This window comes from Equus przewalskii, unplaced genomic scaffold (assembly GCF_037783145.1).
Source record: "Equus przewalskii isolate Varuska unplaced genomic scaffold, EquPr2 contig_R2027, whole genome shotgun sequence".
Classification (NCBI taxonomy): domain Eukaryota; kingdom Metazoa; phylum Chordata; class Mammalia; order Perissodactyla; family Equidae; genus Equus; species Equus przewalskii.
Window position 1 is genome coordinate 17968 of NW_027228627.1, and position 22350 is coordinate 40317.

The following is a 22350-nucleotide window of genomic DNA, read 5'->3' on the forward strand; positions in this document are numbered from 1 at the left end:
GGAAGTAGATTAATATTGTAAAAGATAGAATGGATTGATCTGGTGACAGGAAATGGCAATCAATTGAGCCAGTTAGGTGATGAGTGCTTCTGGGACCATTCCAGACTCAATGTGGGACGTAAGTGAAGTTTGTTTTCAACACTCCGTATCCTTTGGCTAACTTTCCTTGAGCTCTTTTCTATCCCATGGGATCTGACTTCATGATCTGATCTTTTACCTCTACTCTAAAAGCCAAGGGTTTATCTTTGAGCCATTACCTTCTTTTGATATGAAACACTCTTTTGCTTTATCTCATCAGCTTCAGGATGATTCTTTAAGCTATAAAAATAGCAAGCAAAGCTATTTTCACATTTTAATGACAGAAAGCCCAGATTTTAAGATGAAAAATTATTTGAATTCATTGCACATTCCTATATTTTCTACCCCATTCATTTTTTCCGTGTAATGATGAGTTTGGGCCACACAGGAGGAGAGTGAAACACATCGATGAAGGACAGAATGTGTGTTTGTTAGGCAGTTCAATATGGATGATATAAAAAAAAAAATTAGCTTTTCAGTGAGCACTTACTGTCTTCCAAACATTGTATGTTTCACATATACCATCTCATTTTAACCTTCATAACAACTCCATGAGATGGATATTATAAATATCTTTGTATAGGTGAACTATGACCTGTGAAGAGATACAATAACTTGTTCCAGTTCCCACTCTGGTGGATGGCAGAGATAGGATTTGGACCCTGGTTTGTATGACTGTGAAGTTACAGCTTTCAGCTATAGTACTTTACTTTTACCATGTTTTCCCACACAAAAACACTAGCTTGTAATTCCTGTTCACAAACACCAATAGACTGAAAAATAGATTCATTAGTGTTTTATCGACTTTAACCCTTCCTCTTCCTTTCTTGGAAATGAGAAGTGAGAAGAAGGTACATCCTCAATGATGCAACCAGTCTCAGATTGGCCGTGGTAAGGCTGTAACTGGAAAATCAGTTCTTGAATAATGAGAATGACTTACTCTTTGCTTAGGATCCCTGAGGTTCTGCCTTTGTCTAAACTTATCACAAGAATGTGAATCTGGCCCATCTATTTCTATATAACACAAATTCCTTTAGGCTATTACTGGAAATCTTTCAAAGCTTCTTCATTCCTGATGGGAATCCAGACAGACAACCATTATGTACCTTTGAGGTTCTCAAGGACACAAGCCCTTTTGGAGTTTAAGCAGAAACAATGTCTTAAACTGTGATGACAAATATGTACCCATATATGTGTACTTCAGATGCACTGATCATAAGATCTCTCTAGAACAGGACTGCAGTTTTCCATAGACAGGTACAGTAATGTCATAAATTATATTCAAATGGTGGAAGAGCAATTGATTGGGTTTTGGAAGACTCTATAATTAAGTTGATATGAGATCTTGAACAAATAACTCTATCTCTAGGCTTCTGTTTACTTACCTCTTGAAAAGGAGTTGGATTCAACAATCTCTTCATCTGCCATATAGTTTCCTTGATTGACACATTGCTACTTTGATCTTTGAGTGGAAATACATCAATCAGGTGAATCCTATAACACTAGTTACATCATGCTTACCAGAAACTTGGGTTACCAGCAACCTGTTAACTTAGCTAGAAAAATATATTGTTACCTAGTAACTATAGTTGATTTATTGACAAAATATTTGACTATATATATAGGACTCTATGAGAAAAATAATGAAAAGAGTCTTTGGTGATGAAGAGGTAGGAGACTCTTACTTTGTTCCACCACAGAAGGCATGAGTCTTCTCTTCAGTCTCCTAATGGCTGACTTCATTTTCTGGTTCCTCAGAGTGTAGATCAAGGGGTTCAGCAGAAGGGAGATGACAGTGAATGTGACGCAAGGCCTTATTTGTGGGAAGGGCAGTGAAGGGCCAGGTATAGACATAGATGCAGGGCAGAAAGTGTATAACTGGGATGTGTGAGGTGCAGGTGAAGATGGCTTTCCTCCTGCTCTCCCCTGCCTGAGACCTGAGTATCATTAGGATGACTGTGTAGGACACAAGCAGGAAGATAAACCACAGGGTATTGAGTAAGCTGTTGTTCGAAATCATCACGAGCTCAAGTGCAAAGATACAGATGAGTTTGAGGGCCTGTGGACCATCACAGTAGGTGTCAAGAACACTGGGTCCACAGCAAGGGGTGGGGGCAGCAATAGGCATATCTCCACGATAGAGTGGACAAAGCCTCCCACCCAGGAAGCCAAAATGAGGGCAGTGCATAGCCCCTAATCATGATGGGCATATCATGCAGGGGCTTGGTGATCGCTATCTAGCAATCAAACACCATCACAGAGAGAGAAAAAAAATGTCTGCTCCACCAAGGAGATGGAAGAAAAACATCTGTGTCATGCAGCTTGTATAGGATATGTCATGCAGCTTTATATTTGACAGAAGGTCTATTAAGACCTTCAGAGCAGTGATGGAGGAGAAACATGTCACACGTGCCTAGATTGTGGAGGAGGAAGTATGTGTGGGTGCGAAGGTGAGATTCACAGGTCAAGGTGACCATGATGAGGAGGTTTCCCAACAGAGATGTCAAGTACACAAAGTATGAAAAGGGAAACAAGACCAAGCTTATGTCTTAGGACTGAGTAAGTCCCAGAAATATAAATTCTTTTCCCCTGGGGCCATTTCCCAACTCCATCGAATCATGTTTGTTCTTCCTCATGTAACTTGGAAAAAATTAAAAGTGTTATTTCAGAAAGGGTTTACTCTCCCCTAATAGATTCAGGTTTATGGAGACAAGTATTAGGTCTGAAGACATGAAGAGCTGGTCGAGGTTATGTCTAACGTGTCCAAAATGACATCTTTTACACAAGCATGCATTTAATTATTTCTTGTGTAAATTACAAATATTTTAGAAAATGCATAAAAACAATGTTCTTAGCATATAATTTCTAAGTATCCAAGGTGAACAAGTGGATGTTAAATATTCAGAAATGGACTATTGTGGCATGAAGGATATAAAGATGGATGCACTTTTGTGTATGGATAAGGCAGTGCCTATTTGGTATGACTGGGGGCCTTTGAGTTTCCACAGGAGTGTGGGTTTTTTTCCAGACTGAGTTCTCCATTTAAAGAGTTTAAGAACCCCCATCTGAAAAATAGTTCTCTTTGGACTGAATTCTACAGAAGCATGCCTCCCTCTTTTAAATCACAAATTTAATGCTATGAAAAATTAGAAAATTTTAAAGCCATAAAATTCTTCTCTCTTCCGCTATTCTTCATTAAGGGGACTACTTTGGTTCTGTCTTTACCTTAAACTTCTTTAGGTACCAAAACCCTTGGCTGTTGAATAGTTCCTAAAGTATTAAAAGAAAAGTGGTAACTTAGAGCTTCTCTTCTTTTCATTGTTCAAATTTATTTTTAAAAGTTATTTTTCTATTGTGCTATCAATGACATTCAACAGACTCATATTTGAAGAGTACACTTTGATATGCTTTGACATAAGCCTATACCTATGACATCATCACTATGTTTAAGATAATTAACATTTGTTGACACCAAAAGTGTTCTTGTCACACTTTGTCATATGTCCTCTCTACCTATTCTTCTTCAGGCAACCATTGATGTGCTTTCTGTCACTATCCATTCATTTGCATTTTCTACAAAAGAATTCCTACAATATGCACTCCCTTATTGTCTGGCTTGTTTCACTCATAAAATTCATCCAAGTTTTTGTGTGTACCAATATTTTGGTTTTGTTTATTGCATAGATATGCCAGTTTTGTTTATCCATTTACTTGTTGACGGACATTTGGGTTGTTTCTGGGTTTTGACTATTACACATAAAGCCGCTACGAATATTTGTGTACAGGTCTTCGGGGGACATATGTTTTCATTTCTCTTGGGTAAGTACCTAGGAGTAGAATGGCTTTAGTCTTAAAATTCAATAATAAGAGAACAAACAACTGAATTTTAAAAAAGTGACAAAAAGTTTCAACAGACACCTCAACAAGAAGATACAGGGACAGCATATAAGTATAAGAAAAGATGCTCAGCATCATTTATCATGGGAAATGTAAATTAAAACACTACTGAGATAAGAGTACACACCAATTAGAACAGCTAAAAGAAAAAAGACTTGTACCAACAGTCAACAAAAATGCAGAGGAACTGAAACTCTGGTGGGAAAGTACTATGGTGCAATCACTTTTGAAAGCTGTTTGTCAGTTTTTTAAAATGTTAAGCATATACTCACTATATAATTGTATTGTTTTTAAATGCCTTTCTTTTTTTCCATCAATCTTTGAAATGGACTTTAATTTCTTTCTTTGCAGTTTATCTTCCTTTTCTTACCATAAAGAGAAACAAAAGGTGAAAGTCACTTCTCCCACTTTTTGAGTGTGTTTCTCAGTACAAACAAAGATATTTCTTTTCACCTTGCTACATTCCTTTCAAGTTTTATTTTGTCTGTATTCAATTTTGTCCCAAGTCTACTTAATATGGAAAACTAAAATAGCTACAAAAAGGTATCATAGCATACAGGGAGATACCTGGGAGCTTCTGACATCCCACAGCCTGATCAACTCCTAGCTGGCTACTTACTCATTATGCTACAAGAGAAGCGAATTTAGCCCTTTGGCCTCTGCCCCTGCATCGGTATTTGGAAACAACAGCGTTTCCTTTATGTGATTTTTGTGAAGATTAAATGAGTGAATCTATGCAAAAGCATCAATATTTAGAGCATTGCCTAATCAATATGTGAACTTACACTTGTGTTACCTTAAAGAAAAATTCCAGGTTAGTAAGTGTCAAAGACACACAGCTTCTTTAAATATACTGATAATCTTTTAGAGGAGCTGTACATTTCCCAGAACATGTATTCTGAAAGAGCTTGAACAGAACATACCGTTTTGGGGGAAATTGCAAGTGTTTCTCTCCCAGTGTCAATGAGAGTAGCCCAGAGGGTGGTGACAGTGTATGGTAGCAAGGGGGTACCTTCTTGGTTTGGCTTATTATCTGACATCATCGTAGCAGACCAGAGAAGTCCAGTGTAGTTCTCTGCAATGAGAGCCACCTGGGCTCAAGTCTTGGCTTTGTCACTGTGTCATTTGGGTAAGTGAGACCTCATGGAGTCTCCCCTTCTTCATCTGTGGAACAGGGATTATAGTAACACCCACCTCACAGGGAAGTTATGAGGATTAGGTGAATTAACATATGCAGAGTCTCAGAATACATGGCTGGTCATCTGTTATGATTAGTACTATGTTGGCTAACCTTAACACTGGAGGCTTATCAGGAAATGGATTGTGTTGAACTAAATGGCAGCTGAGCCATCAATTCTAATAGTTAAAGAGCAGAAATGATCACCAGAAAACATCTCCTCATTTTAGTTACTAGAGATATCGTGGAGGTCCAAACTAGTTATGAAAGCACTCCACAGGGACCCCCATGTAAATAACAGATTATGGTCTACACAGAAGGGTAGAAGGTAGATAATACCTTAGACCCCAAGTCAGGCCTATTTGTCAGAAAGGAATAGGTCCTGTGTTCACAAACTACCTTTGGTAATTCAGGCAACATCCTCCATCTTCTACTCCATTTTTCCCTATTTTTAATCCATCTAATTATTTAGCAAATATTGATATAAAATTGACAGGGTTTAAGGTTATTTGAGAGAAAGGAATATAATCCAAAAGCAGTAGAAAAAGAACTGAAATCTAACAGTGATATGGGAGTGTTGGGGACCGTCTAAAGACAAATGAGCTGTGTGTGAGAAATGGGCGACTTCTCACCTAGAGGCTCAGAGAAACCTGCGTGGAAGCGGTGACATCTGTGTTTGCAGTATATGGGAGGGGAGAGAACAGGAGATCTGGCTTTAGGGGATCACTTGAATATATACAAGTTGCTCATGAGACAGAAGTTTGTCTGGAAAGAAAGGACACAAGTATGTGAGCATGGAAAGACATATGAAAGAATATCATTGCCATACAATTTTTATTCTTTGGTAAATCTAGGGAAGGGTATGTAGGTGTTCATTGCACTATTCTTCCAACTTTTATAAGGTTTGACACATTTTATTTTCTTTCTAGTTTTAAATTTAGTATAAGAAGCAACTCTGTAGATTTCAATCTGAGGAGATCCATCTACAGGAAAGAAGCCTGACAATAATCTCTTCTTTGTGTAATTCAAGGGATTCAAGGAAAAAAAAAGAGTTGCCTTTTCCCCAATTCCAAACTGAATTCCTTTCTATGACTCTCACTTCACAATATTCTCTTTGTTCATATTTCTTAGCTGTGCTGCCTGTCACTGAAGTTTCACCCTGGAATGTAGCATCTTGTGTACTTACTACATTATTTTTAGACAGAATGTATTTATGAATAGTAACGATTACATCTAGAGTTCAATTATTCGCACTCTTTTCTCATGCTTGTGCATAGATACCCAGATAGCACTGGCGTTCACCCTCATATAGAGCTATATTTCTTGCCTAAAGTCTCCAATCTCCTTCTCCAATATCTTAAATAATGTTCTCACGTACCTTGGGATTCACTTAGCTTTAGAAAATTCTGTTAAATACCCCTCTCAAAGCCAGTGATTTCAGCGGCTTCCCTTCTATCGTTATATGGAAAATGGCAGACTCAGGAAATAATATTTTCTTGGTTTGTCCACACTGATTGTCAGTGCTCCATCATGTTTCCCAATTCCTTGATCTCCAAACTAGTATGAGAAGTATCAGAGGGAATATAGTTGGTTGTGGCTGTGGAAAAATTCTGCTGATGGTTAGGTGATTTCAGTGGGACTAATTAAGATATGACTCAGGCACATATGCTTAGAGACACACTTTTTGTCTAGAGTCTAAAATTTTCTAGCAGTGATAAAGATTCTCTCCTTGACCATATTCTACTCAGGCTCCCCTGAACTTTTCAACTGGGCTTCAACTTTTGGACCTCCATGCTTGTATCTGCATTGTCCAATTTTAGCAAAAATCCTGCTAAGCCAGTTTAGCCAAAATCTCTCATCCTCCATATCCTATCACCCTCTATTCAGATTCCTCACCCTCCACCATCCCCCAAGTGATGTCTGATCACCTTGGCCTGACTTTAGCGATAATCTTGTCAAGTCAATTTAGCCAGAATTCCACATTACTCCCGATGTTTCCTCTTGATAGCTTTTCTTTTGGGATGTTAACGTTGATTCTTCAGGATTCTGAGCAACTTCCTTAGGCAGTTTCATGCACACAAGGTGATTCCTGAAGTGTGATACTCAAGTATTGGAAGGAGCTGTTGGACCTGAAGAGATTATGTAGGTGAGAGTGAGGGAGCTCTCAAAGAGCTGATGAACAAAATAGTTAATGTAGTTCTCACAGGATACACATGCAACCAGAATATCCATGCTGGATCCTTCAACAAATCCTACTTGCTTGCCTTCAGAGTTTTTTGATATTCTCACCACCTCCACCGTTACTACCCTAAATCATGTCTTCATTATTTGTTTCATGGGACTATTGCAGTAGCCTCTTAATTGGTCTCCCTGTTTTTGTCCTCATCCCTCTTCAGTCTAGGCATAACAGTGGCCCCTTCAATTCTGTTAAAACATGCATCACTATTCTGCTCTTCAAAGCCCTCCAATTGCCTCCCATCTTGTTTAATGTGAAAATCAAAATCTTCATAATGGTCTAAACCTTCCTAAAGACCTGGTCCTATGGCTCCATTATCTCTCCGACCTCAACTACTACCTCTCTCCTCCTTTCATTTACTTACAAAGGCCTCCTTGCTGTTTCTTGGATGCTCTGGGCACATCCCCACCTGAGGACATTTGCATGTCTGATTTTTGGACTGAGATTTGTACTGTGACATGAACATATTTCTAGTTTCAAAGATTCTAAAATCTAGGATGTACCTCCAGAAATGAGAGGAAAAAATATCCAACTCCCAGCAGCTGTAAAATGTAAACAAATAAAAGCCAAGCTGATATATTGAATAATGTTTCCCCCTTCATGCCAACCCTTCTGAATGCATATGCATAGTCTGATGTAGCTTCGTATGCTTCTGTCATTTTTAGGGAGACATGGTAACAGAGAATAATAACAACAAATTAACTGTTTTCTTAACCCTATTCTCCAATGACTTGAGAGGAGCAGAAGAGAGTTAGAGGCAATATTCATTCATTGAGTTTTGTAACTGAAAAACTTCTATGAGTATTTTCCATGTTCTACTTTCTGTGCCAGATGCTGGGGATACAACAAGTAAAGCCTCTTTCTACCAGGGGAGATAGGAAGAAGGAGGACAGGGAATTGGAAACAAGGTCCTGAGTGCTGTGCTCAAGCTAAGCCCAGGGCACGGAGGGAGAGCGGTGGAGGCATGGCCAGTGGACCTGTGGTTCAGAGGAAGGTCCGGGTAAGGACCTCGCATGAGGTCACAGGATTTGTAGTTGGTGAGGTCCATATTCTAACTCCAGATGTGCTAGCTTCCAGGCACCTGCTCTCATCCATGGGAGTGTGGGTTTATATGGAAAAACCATCAGGTGATAGTTATTTATCCTATCATAGAATCAGAGGAGGAAGTTACTTTGGATGTGTTTACTTCTTTACGATGTGATTACTTCATGAGAGAATTTATAGAATCCAATGTCCAAACTGCATTATTTTCTAACATGTGTCTCAACTTCATTCCTGGAATGGGAATGTCTGAGCATATATATTTTTCCTTTTCCTTACTGGTACTTTTATTTAGAAAGTTGGAGATTCCCGCGCAGTTGTAAGAAATAAGAGAGAGGGATCCCACCTTAACCCATTTCCCCCCAATGTTCATTTCACAATCTATATGTATATCAAAACATCAAGTTGTACATCTTAAATATATGCCATTTTTATTTGTCAGTTATACCACTAGAGCTGGAAAACAAACCCCACAACAATTCCAATGTGATAAAATTGTCCGAGTGTATTTCTATTCTGATTTCTTTATTTCTTCCAAGACTGTGTCACAAAAGCAATAAACACTTCTCTAGCTAACAATTTGAGTTTTCTACTTCCTTTTGTAATGTGAAATTCATCTTTTTACATTATTATTGCATGCTGATCAGAATCTCTGAAAGTCATGTGCATCTTAGTAGAAATATAATGATTATATAGAAATCCTTTAGTCAATAGAGTTTATGTGATGGACAAACATTTTCAAACGTGGTGAGGAGTGAGAGACCAGTCTATACCTTGTCAGAAGGCACAAATCTTCTCTTCAGTCTCAACATGGCTGACTTCATCTCCTGGTTCCTCAGAGTGTAAATCACGGGGTTCAGCAGAGGGGAGATCACACTGAGGGTGGCAGAGATGGCCTTATCGGGGGGGAGGGCAGTGTAGGGCCGGGCATAGACATAAATACAGGGCACAAAGTGCAGGGTCACCACAGAGATGTGTGAGGTGCAGGTGGAGATGGCTTTCCTCCTGCCCTCCCCTGCCTGAGACCTCAGCATCATTAGGATGACTGTGTAGGACACAAGCAGGAACATAAACCACAGTGCACTGAGCAGTCCAGTATTGGAAATCATCAACAGCTCAAGCATGAAAACGTCAGTGCAGGCCAGTTTGAGGACCTGGGGGACATCACAGTAGAAAGTGTCAAGAACATTGGGTCCACAGAAGGGGAGGGGGAGCAACAGGACGATCTGCACGATGGAGTGGACAAAGCCCCCCAGCCAGCAGGCCACTATTAGCCCAATGCAACGGCCTCTACTCATGATGGTCACATAGTGCAGGGGCTTGGAGATGGCCACATAGCGATCTAATGCCATCACCGACAAAGAAAATACATCCACCCCTCCAATGAGGTGGAAGAAAAACATCTGGGTGAAGCAGCCATTGAAGGAGATGGTCTTTCTCTGTGACAGAATGTCCACCAGAACTTTGGGAACTGTGATAGAAGAAAAGCAGATGTCGGCAATAGATAAATTACGGAGCAAAAAATACATGGGGGTTTGGAGGCGAGAGTCACAGGTCACGGTGACCATGATGAGGAGGTTTCCCAGCAGAGTTGTCACATACACCCAAAGCAATAAGAGAAATAAGAGCAAGTTCAGTTCTTGATTTTGGGTTAGGCCAAGGAAAATAAATTCTTTGACCCTGGTGTAGTTTTTCAGCTCCATTGAGTCATCTTTCTCTCTCCTTTGTTTCAAGCTACTTCATTTGAAAAGACTTCGCTATTTATTTTGTTCTCTTCCAACGCACTAAGAATGCAATTCAGGATGTTCCTCATGTGGTTGTACTGTTTGCAGTTTGTTGAGTTGTCCCAATTTTTAAGATCCAGTCAGTTTGGTGATCAAATCAAATTATCACAAGCAATGTCATTCAATAATTCTTTCCCTATAAAACTATTTTTTGAAAAGAATAATCATTTATGTTAAGTAGTGATGGTTACATAACGTATTTCATTTAATTAACATATTTTAGTTTTTAAATTTTATTATTTTTTATTCCACACAAATTTATTGAATGTCAGGAACTGTCTGAAGCATAAATACAAAGTTAACTAACCATGGTTCCAACCACTGTAGACTCGTAGTCTACAACTTTTATATTCTTATTAGCAAACATTCTGTTGACTTCCACAGCATCTTATCTTGCTAAAAACAATGGATATCGTTCTGTTTCTTACTGCAGTGTTACTGGGACATGAGTCAGTTTCCTTGCTGTTGGCTGCTTTGTTTGAATTTCTTAAAATACAACCTATTGTTCCATATAGGTTACTTGTCATTGTGATTACCTTATACTAATCAGATTATTTGATTGATAATTATTTTAAAATATTTAAAATTTATTATTGGGAAACAAATTGAGACAATATGCAAATCCAAATCTTAAAGAATATGTGTAATTTCTTTTATTGTGTTAAAAAGACTTAAACATGAGACCTATGCTCTTAACAAATTTTGGGGTGCACAATACAGTATTAGACACAGCGCTGTACAGCAGTTCTCTAGAATTTATTCATTTTGCATAACTGATATGATCCTTGCTTGATTGTAGGGAAGAGAATAAAGATAGTGACCTGCTTTTGAGAGGTGGTGCATACTGTATCAATCACATTCTCTTCTTCCTCTTTCCCTTTGTGGGAAAAGCCAAGAGAGTGGAGGCATCACACAGCAGGCAGAGATGTACACATCTTTAGAATAATGCTTATTTTTTATAAGGTGTTATTGATCATTCTTAGGAAATTTAAAATTATTATTTGCTCTACCTCATACTTAGCAAGTGAATATTTATTGCAGTCTTCAAATGTATATGGATAAATGGGACCACATTGTCAAAGTGTTTTCAGCTTAGGAAAAGTGGATGATTTTTATAAATTAATGAACATAATGCAAGACAAAATGTAAAATGTCAAGAGGAAAGTAGAGGTAGATTTGGGTGGGATAGGTGATAATTTAGGAGATATGATTTCCAGCAGTGACAAAGATACTATTTTTTGAGTGTTTACTGTGTGTGAAAAGTTATGAAATGTTGATTTATTGAATTTTCATCACTGTCCTCTGGTAAGTATTAATATTATTCCTGTTTTTCATGTGGATTATATTATGAATCTATGTTTGACTGAGACAAAGGGAAATCTTGAAAAAGGAGGGAAGAAACAACGGTTTGTTTTCCCCCTTCAATCTTATAAATATGGGGTCTAATTTCGTATAACAAGAATATTTGGTAAAGTCTGCCTGAAGATAAGAATTTGGCAGAAAGGGGCTCTGGAAACCCAATTTATGTTGACCTTAGCCTGAGGCAATCAATAAGCAACTCAAAGAGTCACAGCAAATGCATGATGCCTTCTCTCACACTGAATGGACCACATTTCTGAATCCTTCTTAACACATCACCTCTCTTCCCAATAGTTAACACCCACCTTTGTTGTTTCTGGCACTGAGAAGATCATCTTGGCTCTGAAGCATTTAATATACCTGGAAAATATCAAAGTCAAACTATTTATATGTAATCAATATGACATCTCAATTTCACTATCCACAATTTTAACCTGAGCTAAAAGCTTAACGTCTTTACCTAATTCTTTGATCCTGAAACTCCAACTACAAATTGTATGTTATTAGGTACAGAGCAGAATGAACACTGGTGACATTAATTCTTGAAAATATTGTTTCTGAAGGTATAGCCTTTTAGAAGACTAAACATCTTAGTGTCTTTACTTCCCTTTCAGGAAAGAAAGGGCAGATTCAAAAAGTCACGTTTTCAAGAACTTCCATTGTGTCCCTGTCTTACGTGAAAATCCCTCAGCCTCAGGATTAATATAAGAATTGCAAAGGGAATAATATTGGACAAGGAAGTGGAAGTCAAGTGTCTGATTCTGCTGCTGGTGATGAAGTTTCAGTGGGAGTCATTAAGAAGTTACTGAGATATGCACGTGTGGAAACACACACACACACACACACACACGGACACATTTTGATTGGTATCCAAATTATTTAGAGGCAGTAGAGGAAATCTATCTGCTTAACCATAGCTCAAAGAGAATTTTGTTAAAACATGCCGAATGCTATGCCTGAGAGAGTACAAGGGCTCAATTTTCATGGCTTGTAAGGCTCAGAGAGCACAACATACAAATGAGTTTCAATTAGATTGCCAAAAACCTAGAAGAGAACTGGACCTCAACTCCTTGGCTACCAGTCCAGTTTTTAATTATATGCAGAATGATTATAGTCTCATAATGTTGCTATAAGTTTCCACATGTAGAGAAACAGATGATGTTTGGGGAAAAATGCTTGCCCAGTTTTCCTCTTTTCCAACGCTCTACTCATATGAAATCTCTTAATTTGGATACAGCTAGATAAGCATGTTAGTGAAGCTATCTACAAAATTACAGTAGTTATTTAAGATTAGCTGAATTTATTGAATGGTTTGATCTTATATAGAATGCACTTCCACTGTGTGCAGAATGCTCATGGGTTTGGATTTACTTGCTTTTCTGTCTTGTTTTAGTACATTATGCTAGTCTACACTGATTAAAAACTGCATGAGACAGCTTGTGTGTTTGAGACGGGTAATTCCTTTCCACCCCCCAGCTTTACTGAGATACTATTGACATGTATCATTGTGTTTGTTTACGGTATACAATGTGTTGATTTGGTACATTTATAATTGCGAAATGATTATCATCTTAGTGTTAGCTAATGCTTTCATCACCTCATGTTAATTACCAGTTCTTTTTAGAGTGAGATGATTTCAGATATACTGTCTCAGCAACTTTCAAGTATTACCATGTTGTTGACTGTAATCACCATCTGTACATTAGATCTCGAAAACTTACTCTTCTTATAACGGAGAGTTTGTACACTTTGACCAACATCTCTTCACTTCTCCCCATCCCCAGCACCTGGTAACCTATGTTCATTCTACTCTGTTTCTGTGAGTTCAGATTTTTAGATTCCACATATATTTGAGATCATACAATATCTGTCTTATCTGACTTGGTTCACTTAGCATAATGCCCTCAAGGTCCATCCATGTTGTCACAAATGACAGGATTTTCTATTTTTTATGACTGACCACATCTTCTTTATCCATCCATCCAGTGATGGACACTTAGATTGTCTTCATATCTTGGATATTGTAAATAATGCTGCAATGAACATAGGAATGCCGATACTTCTTCAAGATCTTAACTTCACTTCCTTTGGGTATGTACCCAGTGATGGTATTGCTGGACCATATGGTAGTCCTATTTTTAATTTTTTGAGGAATGTCAATACTGTTTTCCACAGTGGCTGTACCAATGTATATTTCTACCAACAGTGCACAATGGTTTCCTTTTCTCCACATCCTCACCAACACTTGTTATCCCTTGTCTTTTTGATGATAGCCAATCTAGCAGGTGCGAAGTGATTATCTCACGGTGGTTTTGATTTTAATTTCTCTCATGCTTAGTGATGTTGAGCACCTTTTCATGTACCTATTGGCCATTTGAATGCCTTGTTTGAAAAAATATCTATTCAATTCTTCTGCCCATTTTAAAATCTGATTTTGTTTTATTTTGCTATTGATTTTATCAGTTGTTTAAGTATTTTGGATACTAACACCTTATCTGATACATAAATTGCAAATATTTTCTCCCATTCTGTAGGTTGTCTTTTCATTTGTTGACTGTTTCTTTTGCTGTGCAAAAGCTTTCTAGTTTGATGTAGTGTCATTTATCAATTTTTGCTTTTGTTGCTCGTGCTTTTACTATCAATGCCAAATAATTATTTCCGAGACCAATGTTGAGGAGCTTTTCCACTATTTTTTCTTCTAGGAGGTTATGGTTTCAGTTCTTATGCTTAAATCTTTAATCCATTTCAAGCAATTTTTGTGAGTTGTGTAAGATAGGGGTCTGATTTCATTATTATGCATGAGGTTATCCAGTTTTCTCAATATTTATTGAAGAGAGTATCCTTTCCCTGTTGTATATTCTTTTTTTTTTTTTTTTAAAGATTTTATTTTTTCCTTTTTCTCCCCAAAGCCCCCCGGTACATAGTTGTATATTCTTCGTTGTGGGTTCTTCTAGTTGTGGCATGTGGGATGCCGCCTCAGCGTGGTCTGATGAGCAGTGCCATGTCTGCGCCCAGGATTCGAACTGACGAAACACTGGGCCGCCTGCAGCAGAGCGCGCGAACTTAACCACTCGGCCACGGGGCCAGCCCCTCCTGTTGTATATTCTTGACTTTGTTGTAAATTAATTGCCTGTATATGCATGGATTTATATCTAGGCTGTTGATTCTGTTGCATTGGTTTGTATGTCTGTTTTTATGCCAGTACCATACTGTTTTGATTATTGTAGCTTTGTAGTATATAGTTTGAAATCATAATTATGATGCCTCCAGCTTTGTTCTTCTTTCTCAGTATGGTTTTTTTCTATTCCTGTAAGAAATGCCATTGGTATTTTGAAAGAGATTGCATGGAATCTGTAGATTTCTTTGGGTAGCGTGTATACTTTACAATGGTAATTCTTCCAGTCCATGAGGATGGGATATCTTTGCGTTTATGTATATCGTCTTCACTTTCTTTCATCAATGTCTTAAGGTTTTCAATGAACAGATCTTTCACTTCCTTGAATAAATTTCTTCCTGGGCATATTATTCTTGTGATGCAATTGTGATTGGGATTCTTTTCTTTTCCTTTTAAATTTAAAGATTCATTTTTTTCTAGTATCTTTTTTCTTCTTTTTTTTTTGGTGAGGAAGATTGTCCCTGAGCTAACATCTGTTGCCAATCTTCTTCTTTTTGCTTGAAGAAGATTTCCACCGAACTAACATCTGTGCTAATCTTCCTCTATTTTATGTGTGATGCCACCACAGTATGGTTTGACCTTCAGTGCTAGGACCGTGCCTGGGATCCAAACAGGCAAACCTCCAGTGGCTGAGTTGGAGCACGTGAACTTAACTACTACACTACCAGGCGGGGCACAATGGTATTGTTTTCTTAATTTCTTATTCTGAGTGTCGCTAGTGTATAGAAATGATGTGCTTTTTGTCTTTGGTGATGTGCAGTTTTGCTACAATGTGAGTATAAGTGGATTACTTTTTATGTATTCTGTCAGGATATGTTGTACATCTAGGAATTTGTATTTTTCATCAGTTGTGAAAATTTCTCAGTTATATCTCATAAAATAGTACTTCTTCCTCATTCTTATTTTTTCCTCCTGAAACTCATGTCACATATAATATTTATTAAATGCATTTGTTTTCTTCTCCATGTCTCCTAACCACCTTTCTTGTGTATTCTCTCTCTTTGTATGTGATCTATTTCAGGGAGTTTCTTTAGTTCAGTATAGTTTTCATTTCTAGAATTTCTGTTTTATTCTTTTTACAAATCTCCTTTTTTCTTTTATAATATCTTGTTTCTTGCTCATGTTTTTAAAGTATCACCTTTAGACGTTTTCTGTTAGCGTTCATATTTATACTGTATGCTCTATCTGATTACTCCAGTACTCAAAGTCCTTGAGAGTGTGATTGTGTTTTGGTTGTCTCTTTTGATTCTTGCTAATAATGGCTTGTTTCTTCATGCTTTTTGTTATTTTGACTTATGAATTTATGCTCAGCTATTTATGTGGAAAGTTTGGAAGGCTTGTGTTCAGTGTGCATTCCTTAAGAGAGGGCAGATATTTGTTTCCTTCAGGCATCATAGGGCTTTACTAACCCTGAATCATTCTTAGTTAATTTTTCACTTTGGGGCTTCCCATCCCATGTAGGCATTGCAAACTCGAATCCCAAACTCACATCAGGATTTTGAATTCTCTGAAGAGATTATGTTTCTTCCTCTCAAAGCCCAGCCTGAGGCAGACAAGTTATACTGTTATCTTCTTTGCTGGTAGGTGGATTTTTTTCCAGTTTACCCTTTCACTGATGGACGGGTATTAACTTCTCTGCTTTCTATCTATGTTTGGTCCTGAGCCTTTCCCTTCCTTTCCTGTGATTCCTGACGTGTGTTTAAGTGGATGTTTGCTAGAAGCAATTCTAATGTGTGTGTGCACATTTAGATCATGACTTTATTTTATGATACATGGTCTTTCATTTTGCCTGAGGAAGCTCTATTACATTTGCTCCATGGATAGTGGTGGTGTATAGGAAACCAATGATGTATATAATTTGATTTAGCATGTTAGCACCTGACTGAACTCTTTTATCATTTTCCATAATTTTTCAGTGAATTCCTTTAAATTATTTTGGATACATCCTTTCAATACCAGGGAACAATGATTTCTTTTTCTCCAGCTTTCCAAAATTTATATACTTTCTCATTTTTTCTCGTGTCTTTTGAACTGTAGTGAATTAAAGTTTAAAGATTAATGTTAGTGGTAATAAAGTGCATCAGTGTCTAGCCATGGATGGTAATGGAAAGTGTTTTATTGTTTATTCATTAGGTATAATGTTTACTATATAGTTCTCGCAGATATTCTTTATCAAGATAATACTTTTTTTCTTCAGTTCCTGGCTTCTTAAGTGTTTTTTTCTCACAAGGATTTGGGTTGAATTGTATTGAATACTTTTTGCATCACTGAGGTAATCCACATTGTTTTTCTTTTAAATCTGCTGTTTCAGCATTAATATTTCTCCTTGAATTTCTGGACTAAACTCTTCCCAATAATGATTTTTCATTGCTTTATTTCATTGATATGTAATTTGCTAATGTTTTATAAGAAGTTTACATCTATATTCGAAGATGTGATTGGTGTGTATACATATATTAGATGTGTGATGTTATCAGATATATTAGGTGCTATTATCTGGTTTGCAGAGAGGGTTATGCTGTCCTAACAGAATGAGTTAAGAAAAATTCATAAGAAAACTGAAAGTTTCAGGATCCTTAAATGTTTATTGGAAATCACCCACAATACAATTTGGGCCTGATGCCTTTAAAAATGGTCTGTCTTTGACAACCTTTTCAATTCATTTACAATTAATGATCTCCCTTGGGGCTGGCCTGATGGCGCTGTGGTTAAGTTCGTGCATTCCTCTTCTTGGTGGCCTGGGGTTTGCTGGTTTGGATCCCGGGTGCAGACCTGGCACTGTTAGGCACGCCATGCTGTGGTAGGCGTCCCAGTATAAAGTAGAGAAAGATGGGCACGGATGTTAGCTCAGGGCCAGGCTTCCTCAGCAAAAAGAGGAGGACTGGCAGTAGTTAGCTCAGGGGTAATCTTCCAAAAAAAAAAAAAGATTTTTCCCCTTTTTTTAGTCCATTTTGGTAGCCTATATTTCCATGAAAATTACATGCTCTATTATATCCTGTAAGTTTTAAAAATTACATTTCAGTGAACTGCCTTTACCTCTTTCTCTTAATTGGCTGGAAGTCCATGGAGTGCATTTGTTTATATGTTCAATCAGAAAAGCGTAATTATTGAATGTGCCTGGATCTTTGGGAAACAAATGGAGGGTTTCTAGAAGGGAGTATCTTAGATTCCCATAAGATAAGGATTTTCATGGCTTCCAAAATAAGGAACTGTAGCAGTAGGATCTTTGGTCCCCTAAAGTGAGGAAAAATAGGAGTTTCAAACTTTCTTTTAATGCCAAGAAAAGGATGACCTGCACATAAAAAATGTAATGTGTTATCAATGATCAGAATTTTATTATGAAAAATCTGTGTTGTACTGGTGAGTTCATGGCAGTCTTATGTGTTCCTAAAACACATGGGGGTGGAGAAAGGAAAACTTGTTTTCCTTTTTCTATTGTTCTTTTGTGTTTCTTTTCAAAAAATTTTATTGAGGCCATAGGATTTTATAACTCTGTGAAATTTCAGTTGTACATTATTATTTGTCAGTCACCATATGTATGTGCTCCTTTACTCCTTATGCCCACCCCTAAACCCCTTTGCCCTCTGGTAACCAATAATCTGTTCTCTTTGTCCATGTATTTGTTTATCTTCCACATATGAGTGAAATCATATGGTGCTTGTCTTTCTCTGTCTGGCTTATTTCACTTAACATCATACTCTCAAGTTCCATACATGTTGCAAATGGGGCAGTTTTGTCTTTTTTATGGCTAAGTAGTATTCTATTGTATTTATATACCACATCTCCTTATCCATTCATCAGTCGATGGGCACTTGGGTTGCTTCCACATCTTGACTATTGTGAATAATGCTGCAATGAACATAGGGGTGCATAAGTCTCTTTGAATTGTTGGTTTCAAGTTCTTTGGATAAATACCCAGTAGTGGGACAGCTGGGTTACATGGAATTTCTATTTTTAATTTTTTGAGAAATCTCCATACTGTTTTCCATAGTAGCAGCACCAGTTTGCATTCCTACCAGCAGTGTGTGAGGGTTCTCTTCTCTCCACATCCTCTCCAACATTCGTTGTTTTTTGCCTTGGTGACTATAGCCATTCTCACAGGTGTAAAGTGAGATCTCATTGTAGTTTTGATTTGCATTTCCCTGATGGTTAGTGATGTTGAACATCTTTTCATGTGCCTGTTGGCCATCTGTATGTCTTCTTTGGAAAAATGTCTGTTCATACCCTCTGCCCATTTTTTGATTGGGTTATTTGTTTTTGTTGTTGTTGAGTTGAATGTGTTCTTCATATATTTTGGAGATTAACCCCTTGCTGGATATATGATTTGTGAATATTTTCTCCCAATTGATGGGTTGTCTTTTCGTTTTGTTAATGATTTCCTCTGCCAAGCAGAAGATCTTTAGTGATGAAGATCCATTTGTTTATTTTTTCTTTCGTTTCCATTGCCTGAGTAGAAATTGTGTTCAAAAAGATCCTTTGAAAACTGATGTCAAATTGTGTACAGCCCATATTTTCTTGTAGGAGTTTTATGGTTTCACGTCTTACTTTCAAGTTTTCCATCTATTTTGAGTTGATTTTTGTGTATGTTGTAAGATAGTGGTCTACTTTCCCTCTTTTGCTTGTGGATATCCGGTTTCCCCAACATAATTAATTGAAGAGAATTTCCTTTTTCCATTGTATGTTCTTAGCTCCTTTGTCAGAGATTAGCTGTCCATAGATGTGTGGTTTTGTTTCTGGGCTTTCAATTCTGTTCCATTGATCTGTGTGTCTGTTTTTGTACAGTATCATGCTGTTTTGATTACTATAGCTTTGAAGTATACTTTGAAGTCAGGGATTGTGATGCCTCCAGCTTTGCTCTCTTTTCTCAGGACTCCTTCAGCTATTCAGGGTCTTTTGTTGTCTCATATGAATTTTAGGATTCTTTGTTCTATTTCCATGAAGTTTTCATTGTATAGGTCTTTCACCTCCTTGGTTAAATTTATTCCTAGATATTTTATTCTTTTTGTTGCAATTGTAAATTTGATTGTATTCTTGAGTTCTCTTTCTGTTAATTCATTATTAGAGTATAGAAATTCAACAGATTTTTGTAAGTTGATTTTGTACCCTGCAACTTTAATGCAGTTGTTGATTAATTCTAATACTTTTCTGATGTATTCTTTAGGGTTTTCTGTATATAAAATCATGTCACCTGCAAACAGCAAATTTCCATTTCTTCCTTGTCAGTTTAGATATCTTTCATTTCTTGTTCTTGCCTAATAGCATTGGCCAAACCCCCCAGGACTATGTTGAACAGGAATGGCAAGTGTGGGCACCCATGTCTTCTTCCTGTTCTCAGAGGGATGACTTTCAGTTTTTCCCTTTTGAGTTTGATGTTGGCTGTGGGTTTGTCATATATAGCCATTCTTATGTTGAGGAACTTTCCTTCTATATCCATTTTGTTGAGAGTTTTTATAGTAAACGGGTGTTGGATCTTAACAAATCCTTTCTCTGCATCTTTTGAGATGATTAACTGATTTTTCTTCCTCATTTTATTAATGTGGTGTATCACATTGATTGATTTGCAGAGGTTGAATTATCCCTGCATCCCTGGAATAAATCTCACTTGATCATGGTGTATGATCCTTTTAATGTGTTGCTGTATTCGTTTTGCCATTATTTTCTTGAGGATTTTTGTGTCTATGTTCATCAGCCATGCTGGCATGTAATTTTCCTTCTTTGTGTTGTCCTTGTCTGGCTTTGGGATCAGGGTGATGTTGGCCTTGTAGAAAGTGTTCCATCTTCTTCAATTTTTTGGAACAGTCTGAGCACGATAGGTACTAAATCTTCTTTGAATGTTTGGTAGAATTCTCCACAGAAGCCATGTGGTCCTGAACTTTCATCTTTTGGGAGGTTTTTGGTTATTGTTTCAATCTCTTTACTTGTGAGTAGTCTTTTCAGATTCTGTATTTCTTCTTGGTTCAGTTTTGGAAGGTTTTATGTCTAAAAATTTATCCATTTCTTCTAGGTTGTCCAATTTGTTGGTACATAGGTTTTCATAGTATTCTCTTATAATCCTTTGTATTTCTCTGGTATCCATTGTATTTTCTCCTCTTTCATTTATAATTTTATTTATTTGATAGTTCTCTCTTTTTTTCTTAGTTCGTCTAGCTAAGGGTTTGTCAATTTTGCTTATCTTTTCAAAGAACCAGCTCTTAGTTTTATTGACCCTCTCTATTGTTTTTTTTGGTTTTAATTTCATTTATTTCTGCTCTAATTTTTATTATTTTCCTCCTTCTACTGACTTCAGTCTTTGTTTATTCTTCTATTTATAGTTATGTTAGGTATAGTTTAAGATTGCTTATTTGAGATTTTTCTTATTTGTTAATGTGGGCCTGTATTGCTATGAATTTCCCTCTTAGGACCACTTTTGCTGCGTCCCATGTGAATTAGTATGGTATATTATCATTTTCAGTTGTCTCCAAATACTTTTTGGTTTTTCCTTTAATTTCTTCAGCGATCCGTTCATTGTTCAGTTGCATGTTGTTTTGTCTCCATGTTTGTCATTTCCCCATTTTTTTTCTTGTAGTTGATTTCTAGTTTCATAGCATTATGTTCAGAAAAGATTCTTGATATGACTTCAATCTTCTTACATTTATTGAGATCTGCTTTGTTTCCCAACATATGGTCTATCTTTGTGAATGTTCCATGTGAACTTGGGAAGAATGTGTATTCTGGTGAGTTTGAATGGAGTGTTCTATATTTACCTATTAAGTCCGTCTGGTCTAGTTTTTAATTTAGTTCCACTATTTCTTGTTGACTTTCTGTCTGGATGATCCTTCCATTGATGTAAGTGGGATGTTCAGGTCCCGTACTGTTATTGTGTTGCTGTTAATATCTCCTTTTAGGTCAATTAATGGTTGCCTTATGTACTTTGGTCTTACTGTGTTAGGTGCATATATATTTATATGTGCTTTGTCCTCTTCAAAGACTGCCCATTTTATTGTTATATACTACCCCTCTTTGTCTCTCATTGGCTTTTTTATCTTGATGTCTACTTTGTCTTATAGAAGTATGGCAACACCAGCTTTCTTTTGTTTGCCATTAGCTTGTAGTATCATCTTCCATCCCTTCACTCTGAGCCTGTGTTTGTGGTCAGAGCTGAGATGTGTTTCCTGGAGGCAGCATATTGTTGGGTCTTGTTCTTTAATCTGTCTCGCCACTCTGTGTCTTTTTATTGGAGAATTCCATCCATTTACGTTTAGGGTGATTATTGATATATGAGGGCTAATGCTGCCATTTTATCACTCGTTTTCTGGTTCTCCTGCATTTCCTTTGTTTCTCCTCCTGTGTATTTTGGTGTACCAATTGAGTTACGTAGTTTTTGATGTTGTGTTTCCTTGTTTTCGCCTTATTTATTATTTGTGTCTCTGTTCTGCTTTTTTGTTTAGTGGTTATCATGGTTTGTATTCAAAATCTTGTAGATAAGATAGTACATTTTCTGATGGTCTCTTTTTCTTCGACTAAACTGATTCAGTTGCTTTCTTCTTCCCCTCCTAAGTTGTTTTTCTCACATCTTACTCCATCTTGTGTTGTCAGCTTGTGGTTAAAATGAAAAGATTATCTT

The 22350-nt window shown here is 37.2% G+C and overlaps 1 protein-coding gene, 1 long non-coding RNA gene and 1 pseudogene across 2 annotated transcripts in view; 1 reads left to right on the forward strand and 2 right to left on the reverse strand.

The window, feature by feature from the left end:
• Positions 1–22350, forward strand: part of LOC139081409 (uncharacterized) — a 37892-nt gene that overhangs the window by 11284 nt on the left and 4258 nt on the right. The gene's annotated exons all lie outside the window — the stretch shown is intronic.
• LOC103542123 (olfactory receptor 4D11-like) lies at positions 771–5018 on the reverse strand (annotated as a pseudogene).
• LOC139081408 (olfactory receptor 4D10-like) lies at positions 8849–10333 on the reverse strand. Its single transcript, XM_070606976.1, has one exon. The coding sequence runs from the start codon at positions 10130–10132 to the stop codon at positions 9197–9199; it is 936 nt and encodes a 311-aa protein (XP_070463077.1). The 5' UTR covers positions 10133–10333; the 3' UTR covers positions 8849–9196.

What these genes read in the sequence shown, in the direction of transcription:
- LOC139081408 (XM_070606976.1), bottom strand. Translation starts at nt 10,132, where the DNA reads ATGGAGCTGAAAAACTACACCAGGGTCAAAGAATTTATTTTCCTTGGC.